Source organism: Salarias fasciatus, chromosome 4 (genome assembly GCF_902148845.1).
Source record: "Salarias fasciatus chromosome 4, fSalaFa1.1, whole genome shotgun sequence".
NCBI classification, from domain to species: Eukaryota; Metazoa; Chordata; class Actinopteri; order Blenniiformes; family Blenniidae; genus Salarias; species Salarias fasciatus.
In genome coordinates, this window is record NC_043748.1 from 19,775,169 (window position 1) to 19,794,274 (window position 19,106).

Consider the following 19,106-nt stretch of genomic DNA (forward strand, 5'->3'; position numbering starts at 1 on the left):
AACTTTGTACAAAAACTGAAGCTGAGCCAAAGAGCCGAAACAAAACCACCAAAAGCCTCCTTCACACCTGCCGCCAATTTACAGTTCACCAGTAAATTGTCCTTTACCCCCAAAACTTTCACTGTAGATATTCAGATAATCTGATTAAACACATGAAGTTTGAGTTAGAATCAGAGTTTTGCTGATATTTTGATCACTTTCACTTGTTTGTGAATCAGGTGTTTGTCTACGGAAGCCTGCAGAGGTCATGAGCCTGAAATAAAACTGCAAAATCTCAACAAAAATAAAACATTTAAATAAATAAACTCTTTTTTCACCAGTTATAAACAAGCAGTGGAATGCCTTCCTCCTGATTTTTACATTTTTACATTTAACTGATAATCAAGGAGTTTGAAACCTGTGATCAGCCACCAGGGGGCGACTCAAATCTTCCCGATGGGTTTTCACAATGTGTTCGCATGAAACCTGAAACCGGTTCAGGTCGTATCTACTCTGACCGGTCCTTTAAAAACAGACAGAAGTGAGTTTTTAGTGGTTTTCTGGCATCAGCGGCTCAACTCCTCAACCCCAAAACACAGAGTAAAACCATGATTCAGTGCAGACACCTGGACCTGGACCGAGACCTGGACCCAGTTCTGGATCCGGACCTGGTGTTAGACCTGGACTTATTCCTGAACCAGATCTGGTCTTCGATCTGGACTCAGGCAGCGATCACAGCAGAAAAACAAACACCGCATAGATTTCTATAAATATGGTAAATATGGCCGCTTGGTGATTGGCGGTACAAACACAGACCCGACCAATCAAAACACGAGTAAATCCACAAAAAAGAGTAAACTAAACCTCTCCGTGTCTCTGAGCCCTGAGGTTTGGCAAAAGTGCTTCGCCGACCAATCGGCTTTCTCCCTCCCATTATTGCCTCAGGCCTCCACCCGCCCCCACGCCGAGCCGGCCAATGGGACGGCGGCGCGGTCGGTCGGTGGGGTCCCTCCTCGAAGCCGATTGGTCGTTGGGATGTGACAGCAGTTAGATCCACACGCAGAGAAAAGAACAGAAGAATAAAGTTTCCAGTCGACTCGTTGGAGTTCACCCGTGTGATGATGTCATCCTGTAAACACAGCTGATTGGCTGTCGTGTGATTGTCAGTTCAATCAGCCAATCGTCACTTTTTTTTTTTTTTTTTTTTTTTTTGCCGCTTTTCCTAAAGGCCCGCCGCCGAGTGACGATCCGCGTGTCGATATCAGTCCCATCGATATGAGGAAACACAGACCCCCTCCTCCGACTGCAGAGCGGATGTCTCCCTCTAGTGGTGGTGGGAATGAACACAGCAGCAATGTAGGGAAGCAAGAGAGGAAGTCTGGAGGAGGAGAGAGTCTGTGTCAGGGGGGGGCAGAATTTTCACCCAGGAGAGTCGAGACCAAATTGTAAACATTTTTTTTTAAAGTTGCACAGAGATCCAACATGTTGTGATTATGTTTTTGTTAGAAATAAAAGTACTGTATCGTCCTAAAACTAACAAAATAGTGACTGACCTGGTGTTTATTACTGTCACCATGGTAACCAGTCACAAATACTTTAGCTGTGCAGCTAACCAAAGAGGGCCTGGGACTGATAAAGGCCTTCTGGGTCCAGAAGGGGGGAGTGTGTCTGATAGAGCCATATCTATGGGACTGACGAAGAACGGCAGCCGGGTCCTTTAGAGCGAGCAACGTGCAAAAAGTCTATTAGATCGTGAAATACTTATGCGAAGTTTAATGTTCGACGAGAACACTGAAGCGTCGTTTGGTAGAAAACCAGCATCTACACTCATCCACTCGCCCTCGAACGCACCATCACCCACAGTCGGTGCGGACCGGTCCATCGCAACGTGTCCTTTAAAACTGGTTTTTACTGTGATGGAAAAATAGAAAAGCTTGCTCCAGAGATGAAGCTCCGTCGTGCTCTGCGACTCTCTGCGAATTCGTCCTCGAGTTAATATTTACAGCTGTGTCATTTGACACCCGTCAGAATCCAGCGTCCGTCCTCATTCATTCCCACGTTTCCTCTAAGTGAAAAAGTCGTAAACGGGTTATCGGCCTCAGATCAGACGGCGTCGGGCTGCTGACAGATCCAGCTCTGAGGAGCTGATGGAGACGTCCGCCGGATGTGCTCGATGTTGGATGTGTTGGGTTTGTCTGATGTGCTTGATGCGTTCGGTCTGTTCGATGTTTGGTTTTTCCAGTGTCCTTGATGTGTCTGATAGATTTGATATTCGACGTGACAAAATTCAGCCTTCGACAGGTCGTCTCAAACAGGTGAAAAGATTTCCCACAAGCCAATCTCTGCTCTCCTGGCCTCTCTTCTTCTTCCTCCTCCTCTTCTTCATCCTCCTTCTCCTCCTCCTCTTCCTCCTCTACGTGTCTCTGGGCTCCAGCTTGCAGGACATGTCGAACAGCAGGTTCTGGTTGTCGATGACCTGAAGCTGACGCACGTACGCCTTCGTCTGCAGGTGAGAGGGGGACGTCTCCGTATCCATGGCTACAACAAACAAAAACAAACAAACAGGGATGCAGTTAAAGGGCTGCAGTAACACACAGTCACCAGCAGGAGGAGACAAACACACTGATGTTACTTGTTCAATGAGAACATGATGTTTTTCCACAGTGTGTGTGTGTGTGTGTGTGTGTGTGTGTGTGTGTTACCTAGCTGTGTGCTCCTGTACCGTCTGATGGTTCTCACCATCTCAGCGACTTTATGCTGCAGAAAAAACACGATCAGAACGTTGAAATAAAGGTTTGCAGCTCGTCTCCTGTTAAGTTTAACCTGAGACTGAAAACGACTCACCATCTTCTCAAAGTTCACGAGTTCCCCGTGAAACGTTTTACAACTCTCGTGAAGAAAGGTCAGATCTGTCAGGAAAAACAAGCAAAGATCAAAACACCAGGCAGACAGTTAACAACAGATTCGATCATTCATCACTGCAGCAAAGAGGAGGCGCAGGGAGGAGCGAGGCCTTCCTACAGAGAAGCGCATGTTGATTTTCATGATGCTGCAGCACCCCCATGTGGACAGAGAGGGGAAGAGAACATGGATGCACAGGTTACTGCAGTGAGGAGGAGGAAGGAGCTCACCTTTGAGCAGCAGAGGAGTGAAGGGGATCAGTGGAGGTCTGAGGCTGGTGATCAGGTCTCTGTAGGACTTATGGTTCCTGGACGGGTCCTGCAGGAGAAGGAGAGGGGGCGTCACCAGGGAGGAGGAGGAGGAGGAGGTGTTAGTGAGGGAAGAGGAAGAGAAGGAGGTTTGGGGAGGTAGAAGAAAAAGGAAGTCGGGCAAAGAGGAAGAGGTGTCAGTGGAGTGAGCGGTTGTTAAGGCCTTTGTATGCTTCTCCGTCGCAGCGACGTCGTTCCTACACCGCGGCTACGCTAGGGCTTGACGCGCACCTCCCAAAAATCCCCTTTCGCGTTGTTTATAGAATGAAGTAAAACAGTATACTCACCCCGAATGCTTTTCTCATCTGAACAGTGCTTCTGGAGAAATTTAGATCCAAAATCGAGCGGCGGACATCCGTATACGGCTAGCAGACGGGGCATGGGTAATGGCACCGCTCCTAAAACGGCTTAAATCGTCCAAATCGTCCATCATGGTCCGCTCACGCCTCTCCTCCGTGACAGCCCGGTGTCGCCAGATATGTCATATATGCAGATATATGTTCGGTAAGAAGTGCACGCGTGTCTAGATATCTATGTCTATAGATCTATGTCTAGGTAAAGCCGGAGCTACAGAAGCCGCATTGTTGTTGTGACTGCCGATTGCGAAACAAAGACACCGCCACGCCCCCCTAGCGGCTTGGTGGTGAAATTGCAGAGGAGGGCGTTCCCTTGACGCAGAAGCAAGATATGTTCAGTGACGGCGCAGGGTTGGAGGCGTATGAACGACGTCGCTGCGACGGAGAAGCACACAAAAGCCTTTAGGGGAGAAGGAGGAGGAGGAGGAGGTGTCAGAAGGTGGGGGCGTCAGTCGGGGGAGGAGGTGTCAATTGGAGGGTATCAGTTGGGGGAAGAAGAGGAGGTGTCAGACGGTGGTGTCAGTCGGAGGAGGAGGAGGAACAGCAGGAGGTGACCGTTGAGGCGGTGGTGGTCAGTCTGGGTGGGAGGTGTTGGCTGGTGGGAGTCAGTCGGGGGGAGGAGGAGTGGAAAAAGGTGATACTCACTGCGACGCTCTCAAACTGCTGGAACTGTTTCCGGAACTTTCCAGGCAGACCCTGAAGGCAGCACAACAGCGTCACCATGACAACAGAGATGAGTCAGCAGATATTGTTCCTCTAATCATTCTTCTGACAGGAACTAATGACGGTTCATATGAATGAAACTGACACAAATAGAAATAACTGTCTGGAATTAAAGTTTGACGATTCCGACTCCAGTTTAACTAATGTCTCATTGATCCAGAGGAAAAAAGACGGACTGCTGTACCTCCCAGGTGAGTCGCAGCCTGCTGACGGCCGGGTTGTCCAGACCCAGGACCACGGCGAGGAAGGAGAGCAGGTCCTGCTGCTGCTTGCAGCTGAAACACACACAGACGCCGGTCAGCTCCGAACCGGAGGCTCAGGCTGGCGGCGTGCGGGAAACACTCACAGCGCGGCGATCTTGATGAACTTGCGCAGCAGCTGGATCCTCTTCGGCAGCGACTGACACTGCAGGATCTCCGTGGCGACCCAGTGCTGCACCTCGCTGCAGCGCTGCAGCACCAGCTCCAGGTTGAGGGGGCGCCAGCGGGACTGCTCGCCGTGAAACACGTAGCACACGAACTCCACCTGTGAGGAAGACAGAGGGCGCTTAGCAACAACTCCGGTGAAGACAAAATGATCCATCGGGAGATGCGTATCACACACGTGCACATTAAGTAACCACCAACCTCGTGCACGCAGCTGAAGAGTTCCCAGTCGAACACCACCAGCTGGTTGGCGACCTCCTCGGCCGACATGTCGTGGAGTTTGCTGTCGCCCGGCGTCCAGTGGATCTCCTCCGGCAGGGGAAGCTGAAAGAACCCGGATCGGGTCAGAAACGGACTGTAAGCCCCCACACCAGCAGGGGGCGCTGCTGCGGCCTCAGTCACAGCGAAGCCAGCTGCTGTGTGTCGGTCCAGTTTCTCGCTCCTCACCAGAGATTCCAGCTCGGACGGCTCGCAGGCGAACAGGTGTGTGTTGACTCCCAGCGTGGTGAAGACGGCCTCGTCGCTGGGCCGGAACACGGCTTTCTCTGAACACACAAACACACACACACACACGGTGTCAGTGTGGCTCTTGTGTGTGTTGCGGTTGTGTTTGCTGTGTGCCCTGACCTCCGGCGGACGTGACGGCCACCAGGATGAGGTTCCCCGGCAGAACCGGCTGGTCCTCGCTGTACTGCAGCTTCTCCCGGACCAGAGCCAGAATCTCCCCGACCCGGCAGGACAGGCGACTCCTGATGGTGACGTACGAGTGGTCCGGAGTGTACACCCTGCAGAAGACTACACACACAAGAGGTGAGCTTTAATGCATTCAGCCTCTCTGCTTTCTTCTTCTTCTTCTCTCCAGAAGAGTTTTTTTCTATCATTACACATCACTAACACTGTCTCCCTACAGGAGTTAAAATGTGTGTGTGTGTGTGTGTGTGTGTGTGTGTGTGTGTGTGTGTGTGTGTGTGTGTGTGTGTGTGTGAGCGTGTGTGTGTGTGTGTGTGTGTGTGTGTGTGTGTGTGTTCTTGTATTTCTATCCTTGTTGGGGCCAAATGTCCCCACAAGGATAGCAAAACGTGAAACGACGTGCCTTGTGGGACCTTTTTCCGGTCCTAAGTAGGAGAAACAGTGTTTTCTTGACCATGTTGTTGTTACTGAAAAAAGTAAAAGTGCAAAAACATTTCTTTAGGGTTAGGCTTTGTTGTGGTGTGGGTTAGGGTTAGGGTAAGGGTCAGGGTTAGGGGCTAGACATGAATGGGAGTCAATGGACGGTCCCCACAAGGATAGAAATACAAGACTGAGCGTGTGTGTGTGTGTGTGTGTGTGTGTGTGTGTGTGTGTGTGTTGTATTTCTTACTTTCGTCAGAGCCCCTGAACGCCTCGCGGGGCTGCAGGCAGGCGTCGATGCGTCTGAAGTGTCTGAACAGAGGCCGGACCTGCTTCTTCCTGCTCTCTTTCTCCTCATCAGAGCTGCACACACACACACACACACACCAATACACACACGCTCAGAATACAATGACAAAAGGCCTCTGACCTCATTTGGAATGTGTGTGTGTGTGAGTTTCTTACGGGCAGTGTAGGATCTCGGTCCATCTCTGCAGTTTGAGGACGTCTTCGACCAGTTCGGGATATCGGGTCAGCTCCTGCACTGCACACAGGTACAGCTCCTGCGAAACACAACAACCACAGCAGTTGCAGCTTTTTCTGTAGCCCTGTGTAGATTTTCGGTGTTGTGTGGTGAATTTTGGCGAGGCTGTGTTACCTTGGGGAAGTTGTTGCTCCTCTCTCCTTCCTCCTGCAGCAGCTCTCTGTACGTGTCCAGATACCGAAACGCCACGTTCAGGACGGCTTGTTTTCTCTCTGCGGCATCCATCGCTCCGTCGCTCTCCCCCTCCATCTCTCCATCCCTCCCTCCTCCTCCTCCGCCATCCCTCCGGTCTACCCGGTCTCCTTCCAGTGAGAATCTGAAGACGCGGAGTTAAAGAAGCTCACCGTTGCCTTGAGTGCACGGCACCGACTCAGGGTTCTGAGCTCGTCTTGCAGGAGCTGTGATCAAGAACAGATTTATTCTGATCCAGTCATCAGAGCCTCCCGGCCTGCTGCTCATTATCTTCATTCATCCTCGGTATAAATCACTGTTAGGTGGTTTGTGTGATACAAATGAAAACATCTGACCTAATTAACAGTTTCATTCATGGTGATCGGCGAACCGCTGCACACACACGTACACACACACACACACACACACGCACACACAGGGTAAGGATACTGCTGCAGCAGGACTTGTTGGAGCCTGTCGGCCGTCAGGAAGATGGGATGCGTCAACATGAAGTCGTCCAGCAGAGTTTCTGTAGGGAGCAGAGCAGAAGTTCAGATTTACGGACTGTCTTGAAGGCACCGTGGCATTCACCTGCAGTCAGAGACGTTTCTATAAGCCGAGAATCACTGAGACCCTCCAGCATCAACCTATTTTTAATCAATCCTGCACGCTGAGCTGGCATGGCCTCCGGCGCCCGGTGACCCTGAACGGGATGAAGCGGTACAGAAGACGGATCCATGTGTGACCTACTTAACGGAGGAGAAAACATCGAGACGCTGCGATGCTGCGCTGAGCTGCTCGCAGCTGTTCTCCAGATATGAGGAGGGGAGCAGAGGAACCGGGCTGCTGTGTGTGAAACAACTTTTTCTTGACTCACCATCGATCTTTCTTTTCTCTCACTTCCTCCAACCTCTCTGCTTCTGTTTCTCTCTCTCTCTGCCCCCCCCCTCCATCTTTCTTCCACCCACCAGTCCCCCCCCCCTCCATTCTCCCACCTCCTCTCATCCAAATGTCGTGTTGAGAGCTGGTTGCCATGTGAACAGGTGCTAAAGAGCCTCTTATGTGTACACACACACACACAAACACACACACACACACACACACACACGCACACACGCACGAGGAAGAGAGGAAGGATGATGATGAAGAGGAGGATGAGGAGGAGGATGAAAATGGTGAAGAGGAGGAGGAGGGGAGGATGAAGGTCGTAGTGAGTGGGCAGATTTCCGATCAAAGCAACAAGGGAAAAAAAAGTTCCTTTCAGTGTGAGTGTGTGTGTGTGTGTGTGTGTGTGTGTGTGTGTGCGGATGAAAAACCAAATAGGAAGTACTGAAACATCCCATCTCTCAGCTCACAACACACACTCTGCTCTCAGACAGACAGAAACTAAAACAACACACCTGAACACACCTGAACACACCTGCCTCGACACGTCCGCACCTCAGTGTATGAGTGTGTGTGCGTGTGTTATGTAAGGGGATTTTGTAGGTTTGTTCCTTTTCTCAAACTGCCAGGGAACTTACCGCCCATTAGTGCACACACACACACACACACACACACACACACACACACACACACACGCACGCACACAGACACACACGCACGCACACAGACACACACGCACACACACCATTATCAGATGGGCCCCAGCTGTTTGACATAGTGACCGCTGAAGCTCAGGTCAGAGTGTGTGTACGTGCGTGTATGTGCGTGTACGTGTGTGTACGTGTGGGTGTGTGTGTGTACCTGTGTTATGGCAGCCAGTCACAAAAGATTAAGAACATTTTTTCCAGGTGACGTTCTGTTCTCGGGAAGGAGGAAACGCCCTCAGCCAATCACAGTGCGTGATGTCATCAGTGACGGCTGGGGGCGCGGCGCGCCGCACGCTAATCATTTTTGTGAAATCTCCTCACACGCGCACACACACACACACACAGACACTCGGAACACACAAAGACACCAGTAACACACACACACAATCGGACGATAATCCAGCAATCATTGTCACTGTGAATGAAGTGAGATTGAACTTTAAACCTGGATTATCCAGATAAGCTCTACCTCTGTAACACACACACACACACACACACACACACACACACTGTCACACACACACACGGGCTGGTTGTATACGCAGCATGATATCAGTTCATTTGTTTCCCTGGAACTGCAGATGAAAGCGAACATCTCTTTGATCACACTTCGGTCTGCGCGGATCCCTGAACACTCTCCACCACTGCAGCCAAACCCGAAGCCACTGCTGCCTTGCTCAAACCACACTCTGTGAGGAGTCTCTTCAAACATCAAGAAGCAGTCCAGAAACTGGTCCATGAGTAGTCAAATACAAACAATGAACTAGTCCATAGCCGGTCAAATATAAACCAGGATGAACTAATCCGTGAGTTCAACCAATCTGATGAAAGATAAACCACAAACCAGTCGACAACTGGCCACATACAAACTGTGAACTAGTCCAGAAGAGGTCAATTACAAACCAGAGTCCTGTTCATAACTGATTCAATAATAATCATAAACCAGTCATTAGTGGAATTTCAACAATAAACCAGTCCATAAGTGGTCAAATATAAACCTTGAACCAGCTCCTAGATGATCCACCTTCTTCTGTCCCTCCGTGATGCTCTGACTCCACACAGAGTCAGGGGTCATAATGTTGTGGCTGATTACCGAGCGGCTGGTTTGATGATACAGATTCACACTTTCAGTTTGTTTTTGCTGATGAGCCCGGAGGTTCTGGTTACAGCTTTATTCATGAGATATTTGTTACTTCTGTATTTCTATTTCATTTTTACAGTTTGGACAAAAAATGGTTTTATGTTTCTGGATAAGGAAATACACACACACACACAGACACACACAGACACACACACACACACACACGCTCACACACACACACACACACACACACACACACACACACACACACACACACACACACCCACACACAAATTCCTGCACTCCCACTTCAACTGTAATAAGCAGGCTGTGTTTCTGAAAGAGGACGGCAGTGATTATGTAACTACTGAATCACACACACACACACACACACACACACACACACACAGCTGAGGCTGCAGTGGAGTGTGAAATGAAATGAAAGCAGCAGTGAGGACAGATTTTCTCTCAGAGAGCCGAAGCTTCTAACATCAGAAACGGTTTTTTAATAAATCACTCATTTATCGTCATATATATCATCCACAGAAGTGCTGTAAACTACTGTAACGTCCATCCCTCCATCCCTCCATCCCTCCATCCCTCCATCCCTCCATCTGGTTTGGTATTATATTGGTATTACAGGTGAATCTCTCACTGATCTCTGACTCACTGTGAGATGTTCGGTCTCACCTGTGCAGTGTGTGAAGCGCTTCCCGGCCACGCTGTAAAGGATGGCAAGCGTCAGGTTGTCGGGTGTGTCGGGGTGGAGCGGCGTCCCCGCCCCGCCTCCCCCTCCGGCGGGGGGGTCAGTGATGAGGCTGGCCTCGGAGCTCTGCTCGTCGCTGGACAGAGACGGGCTGCGGACGTCGCCCCCTCCCGATCCGGACCCCGACCCCGACCCGGATCCGGATCCCGATCCGGAGCCGGACCCGTTGGCGCTGCTGGGCACCGTCACCAGGGGGGGCCCGGTGGCGGACGGCCACGGGGGCGGGTCCTCACTGTCGGGGCTGCAGGGTCAAAGGGCAACAGTCACACAGTTTGAAAAGGAAAATCTTTAAAAAGACACAAAAAACAACCAGAAAACTACTTTGTGTTCCTCATTAAACCTGAGAATGTGAAGCTTTAAATGTATTCAGTCGTGTCTATGGGAGCGTCACCCTGCTGGTCAAAACAGCCAATCAGAAGGCTCAGTTCCGACAGATGACCAGCACGTCTATTATTCATGAACCTCCTGAATACAAACAATAGCAGCGAGGAGATAATACTAAGCTAACAGCCAGCGACACGACCTCCCCTTCAGGACCAGTCACACTGCAGGCTCAGTCACCTCTGCCGCTCCGGCCACGAGAGAGAGCTGGAAAATACCAGAGACGGGTCCGTCCGCAAGCTCTGAGAACAGCCTCCCCAGGCCGGGAGGGGGGACTCGTCCGAGACCAGTCCAGAACCAGTCCAGATTCATTCCACTAACCAGTCCAGAACTATTTGTTTAACCGGTCCAGACCCAGTCCCAAAACCAGTAGAAAAGTCACGTTTGAAAGCACCATCTAGTGGCCGACGTGAATATAACAGGAACAATGAAGAATCATTCCAGGCGTTGTGATGAAGATGACCTCTGGTCTTCGTCCTGCCGGTAATTCAGTAGAAACCTGGAAGTAACGCGGTTATCTGGGGGTCGGAAACATCAGCTTTCAGCATGAGAAACCATAACAGCTCGTTCACACTTCCTCTATAGTTTAATCTATAAACCTTGCGTTCCGTTCCGTAAACCTCATTTGAAATATTCGGACCAGACTTCATCCCGAAGTCCAGATGAACCTGAACCGAAACCAAAACCAGAATCTGAACCCAAACCAGAACCAGACCAGTGACCTCCATCTATCGGACCACATATCAGACCAGCGCCCGGTTCTGACCAGGTGAGAGGCTTCGGGGAAACGTGTCTCAGATGTTTTGGTGACTCTGAGCAGCAGCTGGACCCGGCGTTGCCATGACGACGGTTCAACTTTAAATAGATTTTTCAGCTGGAACAGAGTGACGTGCGGCTCGAGGACTGTCAGTCCACTGCTCCACTGCGCCATACCTGCTGTATAACCCTCCTGACCGCCAGCAGACCCCCCCCCCCCCCCCCCCCCCCCCCCCGCCCCCCCTCCTCCGGCCCTGTAGGGCTCCTCCTCACCTGAACACCTCCCGGGCCTGGCCGCTCTCCGGGGACGTCTCCCTGAAGAACGGGACCACCCGGGACAGGCTGGCGCGGCGGCGGGACGCCCCGGTCCCCCCCACGGCCTTGTCCGTCACCCCGCCGAAGCCCCCGGCCCGGCTGAGCGCGGTGGTCTGCTTCTTCAGGAACTTCTCCAGCGGCTTCATCCCCGCCGGCATGGTGGGCCGCTGGGTGGGAGGAGGGGGCGCGAGGCTGGGCGGAGGCGGCGGAGGAGGCGGCGGCGGCGGCGGCGGTCTGACGGGATGCGGAGGCGGAGGGCGCAGCGGCTCCTACATCATCCGGCCCCGGCGGGCCGGGGCGGTGCGGGGGGGCAGGTGTGCGCAGGTGAGAGCGGACCCTCCGAGGCTCTTCTGCACGCGGCTGTGGAGCAGCAGCAGCCCGCTCCTACCCCATGGAGGAGGAGGAGGCGCGCGAGGCTCCGTCTGCGTCCCACCCCCCTCCTCCTTCGGGTCTCCGAGTGTCGGCCGCGGCCCCCCCGACCCTCCGCGGCTGCTGCAGCTCAGACAGGGAGAGTCTGAGTCCCGCCGTCCGGAGCCGCTCCTCGACGCCGCCGCTGCTGCTGCTGCTCCTCCCTGCTCCTCCACACCTGGAGGAGGAAGCTCCGCGCCGCGGCGGCGGGCGGCGGGCTGCGGGCTGCGTGCGGCCGCTGCGGGTTTCCTCACGCTCGCTCTCTGCAGAGGCTCGGCGGCTGCTGGCGCTCCGTCCCCCCGGCTCTGTCCCCCTCTGTCCTCCCCTCTGTCCCCCCTCCTGCTCGAGCGGAGCGCGGAGAAGTGACTGGGAACATGCGCGCTCCCTTCCAGCCGTTCTGCTGCAGTTGCGCGCTCACGGCACTGGCGGCGGGCGCGCGCGGGCACGTTCACGTCAGCCAGGCTCGCACGTCCCTGCCTGCCTCCACGAAACACCGCGAGACTTCTCTGCAGTACTGAAATAGTACTCTGATTACATGTTGTAACGGTAACACTGGCTGCTGGAAGCCAAATATCGATCTTTTTTTAGTTTTATTCTGTTTCTCTTTCATTCTTTCTCTGTGATTTCATTGTTGTTTTGATAATTTCTCTTCCTGACTGGTCTGAGCAGAAAGGTGATTTCATCATGTGTCTCCTCCCATCGATCTGACCTGCTGAAACCTGAACAGGTGAGTCACAGCTTCAATACCGAGAAACTCCACCACACACAAACACACACACACACACACACACGCCCACTGCTCCTCCCGAAGGAGTAACCTGACCCGGAGATCCCGCTTAAAGTTATTGTAAACTGACACTGCTCCGACGGCCACCGCGGGTTTCCTGTTTCTTCAGATCGGATCCCCCTTGTCCGTATGTCAAAGTGTCCAGGAGGAAAACGCTGACCTCCTAACTGGTACTGACTGATGGATGAGGTCTTGAACTGTGTCGCCATGACGACGACGCGGCAGGTGGAGGCGGTCCCGACTTCTCCACATCGGAAATTGATCATATCGAAAAGGCCTCATCACCGATTCGATTGGACGGGGAGAGCGGTCCTCGTCAGCTGCCAGTCACAGCCAGTGAACCCGTTGCCGTGGTTACAGAGGCACACAGCCCCCTTTCTCCGTCAGTGTTCAGATGCAGGAGGAGAAGTGGGTGAATAGAGCATCTGCTCCTCTTCATGCTTCAGCCTCATTAATATTCATGAGCACCTTCCCCCGGCGGCCTGAGTGGCTGCCGCCGCCTGTCAGTCACACTTTACATAAGACCGCCCCACCCACCTGCAGCTGATGAATATTCATGTTCTGGGGTACTTCCTGTCCCCGAACAGACACGCCGAAATGTGAGAGCAGAGCTTCCCACTGCACCACCACCACACATGCTCCGGTGTGGAGGCTCAGTCTCTCAGAAAATCAGACAGAAATGGATTATTGTGTTGCTCCTCGGTGCCGAGCTGTGATTGGCCAAAGCGTCAGAACCCTGCAGAAGAGGAACACCGAGTACTGAAACGCAAAGAAATCTCACGGCCACCAGGGGGGAGAGCACACAAACACCACAGCCACTCAAACATCTGTCTCCATAGAAACCAGGCACTGAGTTCAACAGAAAAGAAAAAACAACTCAACTTTAATTTGACTCCAATTTCTCATTAGAAACTTTAAACGAAACGAAGTGAAAAAGAAAAACCCAGAAAGGTCCAAACAGCTTCCTGTTTAAATGTTTATGCACAACAGAAACGGCTTTAGTTCAGGACAACAAAGGAAACGAGTTAAGAAAGAAAAAAACAGGTCAAAATAAACCATTTAATCTCTGTTACAGTCAAACTCCTGCTTCGTATACTCATGTTCCTAAAACTCTGCTCTCAGTAACAGTTATATATGACTGTATATATAAACAGCTTTCAGCACTTTCTTCTCATAATAGGAGAGTTTGTGTTTCCTAACTTTCGTGAAACGTCTCAATGACAAACACTTTGCATCTGCGGCCGATTTCCGACCGGCTCGCCGCTCTCAGCCGCTCTCGGGCTGCCGCCGCTCACGGAGGCGGAGCTTCACAGACGAACAGGAAGTGACGTCGACAGTTCAGTCACGGAATTCGATCCAGAAGCTCTGAACTGCAGCACACGCCGAGATGCGGTGAGGGAATCGAACCGTTGACAGAAATCGATGTGCAAAGTCCAAACAAAGAAAGTTAAACAAGGAAAAAAAAAAAAAGTCTTTCAGCAGGGAAGCTCCACCGTCTGACTCCATCCTCTGTGGCTGTTGTTGGGGACTGCAGCACCTCACCGCCCCCCCACCTGCTACTACAAAGAGGAAAACACACATAAAAACCTGTGTGTGTCACTGGGAGTGTGTGTGTGTGTGTGCGTGTGTGTGTGTGTTTAGACTCACCTGTGCTGCTGGGGTCGCAAAGGGGCTGGTACTGGGTGTTGGTGGTGGGGGGGCCGAGGGGGTGGGGTCACTCGGAGGCATAGGGCACCTCTGGAGGGGGGGGTTTTACAGTGACGGGCTGGGAGGTGCGTCGGGGGGGGCGACGGTTTGGGCTGGGCCTGCTGCTGCACCGTGTCGTAGTACGTCACGCCACCGTACGTCACCTGGCCGGACTGACCCTGAGGCACAGCAGGGGGGCGGGGGGGGGGGGGGGGGGGGGGGGGGGGGGGCTGTTACACCGTCACGCTACACACGCCGCCGCACAACAACCGGACGGACGGAATACCTGGGGGTTGGGGTACATCGTGGGGTACGGGAAGGTCATGACCCCTGGCGGAGGGTAGAACGGCGGCGGTAGCAGCTGCTGTGGTTGCCCCGGCGACAGGGACACCGGAGGGCCTCCGTAGAGGGCGGGGTTAGCGATGGGGCCGGCCGGTGATTGGTGGGGATGCAGACCTGCAGCAGGGGAAGCAGGTGAGCGGCGGGTCGCCGAGGCTCTCAATCAGCACACAGACGGTGTACTGACCTGGGTGGGGCAGGTGCATCTCAGGCTGGACCAGCATGCCCTGCGGCGGGAGGGGGGCGGGGCCTTCGCCGTGAGTGTAGATTGGTCCCTGATATGACACTGGAGAGGAGGGACGGGTTAGTCAGGCTCGCCATGACGCAGCAGCAGCAGCTTTATGTGATGGATGGATTTAATGGAGCTCAGCCACACGCTGCTGCCCTCTGCTGGTCGGCCTCAGCACCTGCGACACACGACTCACTGGGTTCGTAGTAGTGCCCCTCCATCACTCCCAGGTGGAGGGGCGGAGCAGGCTCCGGAACCGTGCGCTGCCGCTGGGAGGAGTACCTCTTGGCCCGACCGGACGCCACATTCATCTCCTCCATGCTGGAGAACTGCGGCGGGGCCCCGGGGAGGTGCAGCGGGTTGGGCAGGCCTGCAGAGACACACCGTCAGTCTCTCCTCAGCTCAGATGGAAGACGCTGCAGCCGCCGCCGTGCGTCACACTGACCTCTGAGCTCAGACCGCATGAAGTTTGTCGGATTTGGACTCCAGTTCTGTCCCCCGCTCAGACTGAGCCGAGCCACGTCCTGGTCCAGATCCGTGAGGGCGCCGCCACTGCCACTGCCGTTGCTCCCTCCCCCCCCTCCTCCTCCTCCTCCTGGCTGACTCCCCCCGTCTCCTGCTGGCCAGTTCTTGCCTCCCGAGCTGCTGGGGGCTGCAGACTCCTCCACGGACGCCTGTTTGCTGCCCAGGTCTGCAGGTCGGGATCGAGTCCTGCGAGCGAGTGAGTACGACTTCCTCTCCACGGGGCGTTCAGTGGGAGGAGACGCCTCGCGGTTGGTTGCAGAAGGCTGTGGGGCGGAGTCAGAGGAGGCGGGACGCTCTCCTCGCTGATCCTGCTGCCGCCTCGGCGAGGCCGACGAGTACCCGCCCGGCTGGGGAGCCGCCGTCTGCTCCGGTTCGACGGCTCCTCCCGGACTCACCGAAATGTCCTCAATGACCACCGGGGGGCCCCCTCTGCCGGCCGCACCGCCGCGCCCTCCTCTGCCCGACACGCCCCTGTCGGGCTCCGGCGGACCTTTGGGGCCGGGGCGCTCTCGGGAATGCATGTGAGGTGCGTTTGTTTCGACGTTCCTGTACTGAGAGGCGGGCGGGAGGTGCACCTGGCCCTGGTGGGGGGGTCTGCTGCGGGTCGGAGGAGGTCTGGAGGGGTTACCGCTGCGCTGGGGGGCTGCAGGAGGGAGGGAGGACGAGGGGGGGATGGAGGAAGGAGGCGGAGCTCCTCCTCGGTTGAAACCGCCCCCTCCGGAGCTGTGCCAGGACCGGACAGGCCGCTCCCCTCCTCCCCCTCCTCCATCCCTCCATCGCTTGTCTCTCCCGGGAGATGAGCTCTGCCTGCGCACACACACACACACACACACACACACAGCTGCTGCAGTCTCCTGGAAATTGATATTGCTCATATCGAACAGTCGTATCAACAACTGGCGCATCTGTCCGCCGTCTGTATTTTGGTGTGTAACATTTCAAACTGTCAGTCTGCTGCTGTCATCTTCTCCACCACCAGAGGGCATCGTTTCCTACCTGGGCCTGCGCTGCCGGTAAGTCCGCTCGCCCGGGCCGCCGCCGTTCCGGATGTCATAGCCATAGATGGCGATGAGCTCCTCGCGGCTTTTCGGCGCCTGCTCCTCCTCCCTGAACTTGTCATGCTCCCAGCGACCTTCGTCCTTCCACAACTTCCTGTTCCTGCCTTTGGGCCTGAAGAGATGATCAAATTCATCAATCACACAACCAAAGGCGTGTTGAATCAATGCAGAAGCGCTGCGTGGCGTGCCGCAGTACCTCTCCTCCTCCTGCGGGTGGCCCCTCACGTCGTGCTCAAAGAACAGACCCTTCCTGGGGATGTAGGCCGGGTTCTTGCGGTCCTCGTCGTCGTCCAGCTGCTGTCTCCCTCCTGCTTTGGTCTCTGGGTCGTCGGTGGACTCCTGCAGGAGGACAGATCACGTCACCCCTCTGCGGAGACTTCCGGAGAGTCAGCACGATGTTTCCTGGGGGTGCCTCACCTGTCCGTCTCCACTCTGCCGCTCACCGGCCAGGTTTCCTTTCTCCTCTGCTTTGCCCTCCTCTTTGTGCCCTCCTTCTTCTTCTTCCCCTCCTCCTCCTCCTTCTTCTTCTTCTTCTTCTTCTTCCTCTCCTCCTCCATCCTGCTGCTCCTCCGGTTGCTCCGTCAGTTCATCAGCGGCAGGCTGTGCCGGCTGGTCGGCTGCAGCTGGAACTTCTTCATCGGCGTACCGCTCGGCCTCTTCCTCCTCCTCCTCTTCCTCTCCTCCCTGAGGAACACACACACACACGGTATGTCACTAAGGAGACCATGTATTTATGTTTCTCTGAAAGCAACCATGTCTTCACCAAAAAATTAATTGATCTTCACGAGAACTTCCATAGAGTTAGGACTGCAAGATGAGAAAAAAAAAAAAGCCATTTTTTTCTACCCCTGCAATATCAAAAAAATACAGTAATTCAACAAATGACCTGAATAGCATTTTAAGTTATGCGGCAGTCCAGCCACCTCGTTGACGATTAACCCATCCGTTGCTCATTTCTTAATGTTGTTACCAGCAACTCACTCCATGTGCAGGGGCGTGGCCTGCTGGATAACTGAATAAGATCCACTGCGATTGGTGGATCGCTCCACACACTGTGTTTCTCAGGAATCTTGAGTTAATCTGTTTCCAGCGCTGCAGCGACCTGCGATGTGACGACTGCAGACGTGTACGTAACGATGGCAATGCTCAAACAATACACTGCACAGCGATCACACTCCTTTTTTTTCCCTCACACACACGTGCACGCTTACCTCTGAGTGAGAAGCATTTTCCTCGGGATCGGCACTGTCGTAGTCCGAGAGCACAGCTGCAGAGAGAGAGAAACGTTAGCATACTGAACAATGTGAAGGGTTTTATCATCGAATGTTTGTTAAAAGGTTCAACTATTCGAGTGATTCTTTACCCTGATTATCAAAACCATCTTTGAAAGTTCACTCTGAGGTTCACTGCTGTGTTTACTCTGTTAATTCTTTCTGTAAATAAACTGAAGCTCTTCATTCCAGTGAGTTATTTATTTGGTCTAAATGGATCTGACTGGTCGTGATTTATTTGGATTAGCTTCCATTTACTTTGTTTATTTTAGATACAAGCATCTTTTAATGATGTCTAAAATATTAACTCATGTGCCAAAACAAGAAAGAAAGCTTAGTTTAGCTCACCTTCTCCTACGCCGTCTTCACTCTCCTGCAACAGACACACAGAGATTAGAAACACAAACCCACCAGTCAGTTTATCAGGGTCGATGAGAGCTGCTCTCGTCGAACAGGTCCTCTCTGAGAGGGAACTGATGATCGACAACAGGTCAATACTCAAACTGCTGACTGTTATCCTGTCAGCTGGAGTCAGTTCTCATAACTGAAGCAAAACCAGAACAATCAAACATCCCCAGATGACCCACTGATCACTGATTTATTACATTCCAGTCCTGGCTAATGACTTAAACATAAGTAACGACAGGTTCATTACAAACACAAAACAGTTTCGACTTGACCCGGATCAGGCTGGGTTTAATCGACTCGGGTCACATCGGTTTACCGTGTCGCCTTTTACTCGGGTCAGGCTGGAATAACGAGGCTGAGAACCGCGCTAACGATTAACTTGTTGAACACAACCCGATGGATCGCTCTCGTTTGTGCGGAGAAAGAAATACATCCACCGCACGTTCTCAGAAACTTTCCGCGGCGGGGACGGAGACCCCCCGCCGAAGACGTGCGAAGCCGCGGGAAGAAACGCGGCTCCCGGCCGGGACACGAAGCCCGGAGTCCGTGGAGCTAACGCTAGCCTGACCCCTCTTAGCCACTCACACACTCGGACTCCACGTCGCTCTTGGCTTCGGTCCGGGCCCGATCCACGGGCTCCACCGGGTCCGGCTCTCGGCCCCGGGCCTTGGTAGAGGGAGAGCCGGACCGCCCGCTGTCCGAACCCGAGCCGGACTCGTCGTCGTCCTCGCTGTCCTGGGACGCGCGCCTCCTCCTTCGCCGCCGGTCCGCCATCTTAGAATGCCAGTGGTGGAGGCGGAAGTGGCGGGCTTCTTCCTCGTGCTGTCGTTTCAGCGCCGCCAGACGCAGCGCCGCTCACTACCGCCACCTGCTGGAAGTTATTCCAAGCGGTGGATTATAAATCCACTCACGACCTTTCTCCCGTTCATTCACCCATGGCCAAACAAATGTTCATATTTGTACACGAACGCATGAGCTTTGCATTTT

General features: G+C 53.6%; 2 protein-coding genes across 2 annotated transcripts; both read right to left on the bottom strand.

Annotated features, from left to right (window-relative positions):
* Nucleotides 1–1,166: 1,166 nt before the first annotated feature.
* Nucleotides 1,167–12,220, bottom strand: rapgefl1 (Rap guanine nucleotide exchange factor (GEF)-like 1). Its single transcript, XM_030088963.1, has 16 exons — nucleotides 11,367–12,220; nucleotides 9,881–10,197; nucleotides 6,968–7,046; nucleotides 6,461–6,662; nucleotides 6,268–6,365; nucleotides 6,053–6,165; nucleotides 5,320–5,487; nucleotides 5,140–5,237; nucleotides 4,894–5,016; nucleotides 4,614–4,792; nucleotides 4,452–4,542; nucleotides 4,190–4,240; nucleotides 3,111–3,198; nucleotides 2,824–2,888; nucleotides 2,682–2,736; nucleotides 1,167–2,517 (listed from the first exon to the last, which is right to left on the bottom strand). Exons 1-16 carry the CDS (start codon nucleotides 11,564–11,566, stop codon nucleotides 2,393–2,395), a joined length of 2,052 nt encoding a protein of 683 aa, XP_029944823.1. The 5' UTR covers nucleotides 11,567–12,220; the 3' UTR covers nucleotides 1,167–2,392.
* Nucleotides 12,221–13,457: 1,237 nt separating this feature from the next.
* casc3 (casc3 exon junction complex subunit) lies at nucleotides 13,458–18,903 on the bottom strand. The gene is given in 13 exon segments (XM_030088961.1): nucleotides 13,458–14,162; nucleotides 14,251–14,389; nucleotides 14,391–14,468; nucleotides 14,576–14,745; nucleotides 14,816–14,914; nucleotides 15,054–15,227; nucleotides 15,303–16,189; nucleotides 16,379–16,552; nucleotides 16,637–16,779; nucleotides 16,858–17,124; nucleotides 17,652–17,707; nucleotides 18,060–18,084; nucleotides 18,705–18,903. Coding segments are annotated over 12 exon segments (2,334 nt in total). The 5' UTR covers nucleotides 18,894–18,903; the 3' UTR covers nucleotides 13,458–14,162; nucleotides 14,251–14,317.
* Nucleotides 18,904–19,106: the final 203 nt, after the last annotated feature.